The 3625-nt window shown below is 43.6% G+C and overlaps 1 protein-coding gene across 2 annotated transcripts in view; it reads right to left on the bottom strand.

Moving 5' to 3' along the window:
• SRGAP3 (SLIT-ROBO Rho GTPase activating protein 3) overlaps positions 1–3524 on the bottom strand; it is a 247979-nt gene extending 244455 nt beyond the window's left edge. For both annotated transcript variants that reach the window (XM_019504684.1, XM_019504685.1), the window contains exon 1: positions 2823–3524. In XM_019504684.1, coding sequence (XP_019360229.1) covers positions 2823–2889 — 67 coding nt within the window. In that variant the 5' untranslated portion in view covers positions 2890–3524. The remainder of the gene's footprint in view (positions 1–2822) is intronic.
• Positions 3525–3625: the final 101 nt, after the last annotated feature.

Genomic DNA, 3625 nt, shown 5'->3' with positions numbered 1-3625 from the left:
ATACTATGGCCAGGTCCAGACATTCAGTTTCCACCAAGAGAATCACCAAAACAGTCAGTCATGCTATGAATGACTGCAGCAAGCCTGTAGCTTTAACATAACCAAACACAAAAAAGTTACTGGAGAGGTTTAAGGACCAGACACGTTCCTATCATCAGTTCCTCTCCCCACACCTCCCACAGTCCTCAGGATACCAGTGCAGAAGGAGCAGAAGCAGGAGCCATATTTGGCCCCAATGCACATTTAAAGACTGGGCCAGGTTTGGTTTGGGGGGGGGGGGGTTTTATGAATAAAGGCAAATTCCCAGTCCTTCCTCTAAAATGGAGAGATACTATAGGCTAAGAGTATTTCATCTGCTTAACTGCAGGGTGCAATAACATCAATTTGCCCAAATTATACACAAGGAGAAAGGTAATTGGCACAGAGCAGTATATGTTGTGACTGTTACATCATTCTTCAAAACCAGCTACAAAAGACTGAAATGCAAAAGACAGTAAACAATGGCACAACATCAACAGACGGCCCCCTCCCCAGAATCCTCCCCATCTGGCACTAGATCGAACCATCCAAGCAGCAGTTCATTCAAAAGGATGCATCTGGGGAGGGTGAGATGGCTGAATTCAGCAAGAAATTACACAGGCTACTGGCCTTTTCTGGAGGGGGGAAGGAGGAGAAATAAAGTTCTTTAGTTTAAAGCCTTTAAAAGTCTTCCTGCTGAGGTTGTTTTATATTTTTAATTCTGCTAAGATATATATAGCATCAAAATAGCAAAAAATTATGAAAATTGCTTCATCAACAAAATGCACAACATGATATTAGAATCAGGGCAGTTTGGTCTATGTAAACCCATATCCATCTAACTGTCATTTTTTCATAAGTAGTTAACGACACCACATAAACAAGGCATCATCGGAAAATGCCACAAAATAAATATTTTGCCATCAAAATAAATAAGAGTTTGGGATTATAAATCATGACGGCGGCATAAGAACAAATTACATTTTAAAAGTTCCCTGTCAGAACAACAGGCTGTCCAAGAATAATCAATTAAGAGAGATCTTATGTTAAAAAAAACCCTGTGTTTAATAAGAAGTGTCAAACCACATGCACATTAATTATTTGCCTGTGATTACACACCCTTCTTCCCCTGTACTGGAGCCATTTGTAATGTTGTGGAAGATGCCAACTTTTCCATTATAAATCCAGGTGTAATAAAAATTAGCTCAAATGCTGAGACTTGGCATTCAGTCATCTCAGCACAGGGATTTATTTGCTGTTTCATTTTATCTGTAACTTCAGAAATAAAAGCAATTTGCTTTCCAGCAACACATTTACTGGGTGCCACAATAGGCATGGCCAGGGTACACCACTGAAATCAATGGGACTGCACGCGTGTATGAAGTTACTTGCATATGATGTGCAAAATCAGGCCCTAAATCACCAGAACACACACAAATAGGGCACATCAATCACAGTGCTTCTCCTTAAGCTACTGGTTCTGAAGCCCTTTGCACACATGCTGGCGTGTGCAAGTAATTCTCTTAAACGACAAGCAGGTAGACAAGTGCTTGCATTACAGTCACTGAAAAATTCATCTTGGGAGTCATCACTTCACTCCCCGCCCTCCCATTAAAAATAAAATGAAATTCACCCTTGGTTCTATTGAGCAGCTCACTAGCAACTCTGCATCCAAAATATCCCCTTTCTGTTTTTATCATCACAACCATCATCATTAATTTGAAAGTAGTCCACGAAATTGGTGCCCATTAGTGCATGCATGCAGGCAGGCACAATGGGCTGAGAGAGTTGTTTCAGAGTTATCCTGTCAATAATCCACAGATTAGAGAAAGCCCGAAGAAGACATAGATACAACTTCCCATGTTGGTTCCACACCAGACAGCACAATCCATTTTGTCAATAATCTGCAGATTAAAAGGTCATACGTGCACTGGGCCTTGAATGCTCAATGAGAAACCATGTTAATACTTGTTTAAAAAAAAAAAAAACAGGGATGGGGAGGGCAGTAAGGTGCCAGTAATGTTGAGATCTACTCAACAAGGAAGAGGCATACATTCATGGATGGCAGATATTCCATGCATAACCCACTCCATTATTGCAGAGCTTTCAAACCAGAGGGTGTAACCTCTACCCTCTATTCTGTCACTATGCCTAGGCACGGTGGTATGTGACCTGGGACTTAGCGATGAAGTATCAGCCCTAAGCAGAATTTAGGATGAAGATACTTGCTGCTAAATATTAGTCAAAGCCGAACCCCCATCCCTGCCTATATTTGTTAACAAGCGTAAACAGGGAGAATTTCTGGGAGTTCACTGCGTGTAGGAGACAGAGACGCCTCCCTACATAATGCATGCTCAACGCAGCAGTTCTACACGTATAAAACAGATGAGAGCGCGCACACACACACACACACACACACACACAGAGGGAAAAAGGCTTTTACATTATCTGCGGAAAGGCCCATTTGTCAAAATGGCTTTAGAATGACAGCCCGCCGTCAGGAAGATGAAGTATGGATCTGACTAAAACTGACACTCCTCAAGCCAACCATACAGCACTCGTACAACTGCAATGCAGCTTTTACTACCCCTAGTATAATCCAGGCTCCAAACAGCTTCTCCTCGGGTAGCCAGAAATATATAAATAAACTCCATTTAAAAAAGAAAAAAGCCAAGGGCTGGGGCAGCCAATTCCAGTATTTTCCCTGCAAGATTACAGATGCATAGTAAGATTGGACAAGGAGACACAGAAGAGGGTGGAGGGGAGAAGGGGGTGGAAGTCAAAAAGGCAAAGGATTCACTAACCTTTTACTTGAGTTTCATATTCTGCTATGATCTCTTTGTCTTTCTTGAACTTAGTTTGAGATGACATCTTTTGAAAGATCTACAAGATCCCACGGTCTTTTCTTTCCTCTCTCTCTCTCGTCTCTCTCTTTCCTCTGGGTATTTAAATCCCCCTGCTTGATCTGCTCTATTGGATCCCAGGGAGTCAGTTTCGCAGCTTTTCAAGCTGCTCTGTTTCACTTTGCTGCAAAGACAGAAAGCCCTTTTCTCCCTTGGCAAAAAGATTTCCCTTCATTGGCACCGACCAGGGGGCTGCAGCAATAGAGAGGAGCCCCGGCAGAACCGCTTGCCCAGGCTACAAGGTGGGTCAGAGCGTGGGGGCAGAAGTCTCCTGCAGCCAGATCTTCAGAGAGGATTACAAAAAAATAAGAATAAAAATGCACCTCCACCAAAACAGCAGCCACACGCAAGGGCTTCTCCTTTTCAGCGTGTGGTCAAACCCACTGCAAGGCAGGGAAGCACCCTGGCTTTAATCCCAGAGAAGGTCAGGTTGCAAAAAAGGGCTCTCATCTCGCATCCTCACCCCCCCTAGTCCTCAGCGCCTTTGACTGACGGAAAGGATGAAAAGCCAGAGAGAGAAGTTGGGCAGCTGGAGATGCATTTGCTCAGTTCTGTGCAGCCTGTACACCAAGCTGCTTTGACTGCAGGCTTGAATTGAGCTCTCCCCACGTCACCCGCCTGGCTCCTCCTCCCAGATTTTATAACACTGACACATTGTAGCCTACAGGACATCATAACTCACTGCAAGGGGGGGGGCAGAAATC

The sequence above is a fragment of the Gavialis gangeticus genome, unplaced genomic scaffold (assembly GCF_001723915.1).
Source record: "Gavialis gangeticus isolate Ggan-Ray unplaced genomic scaffold, GavGan_comp1, whole genome shotgun sequence".
Classification (NCBI taxonomy): domain Eukaryota; kingdom Metazoa; phylum Chordata; order Crocodylia; family Gavialidae; genus Gavialis; species Gavialis gangeticus.
Note: the sequence above shows the minus strand (reverse complement) of the source record. Positions and strands in the feature narration are given on the sequence as shown.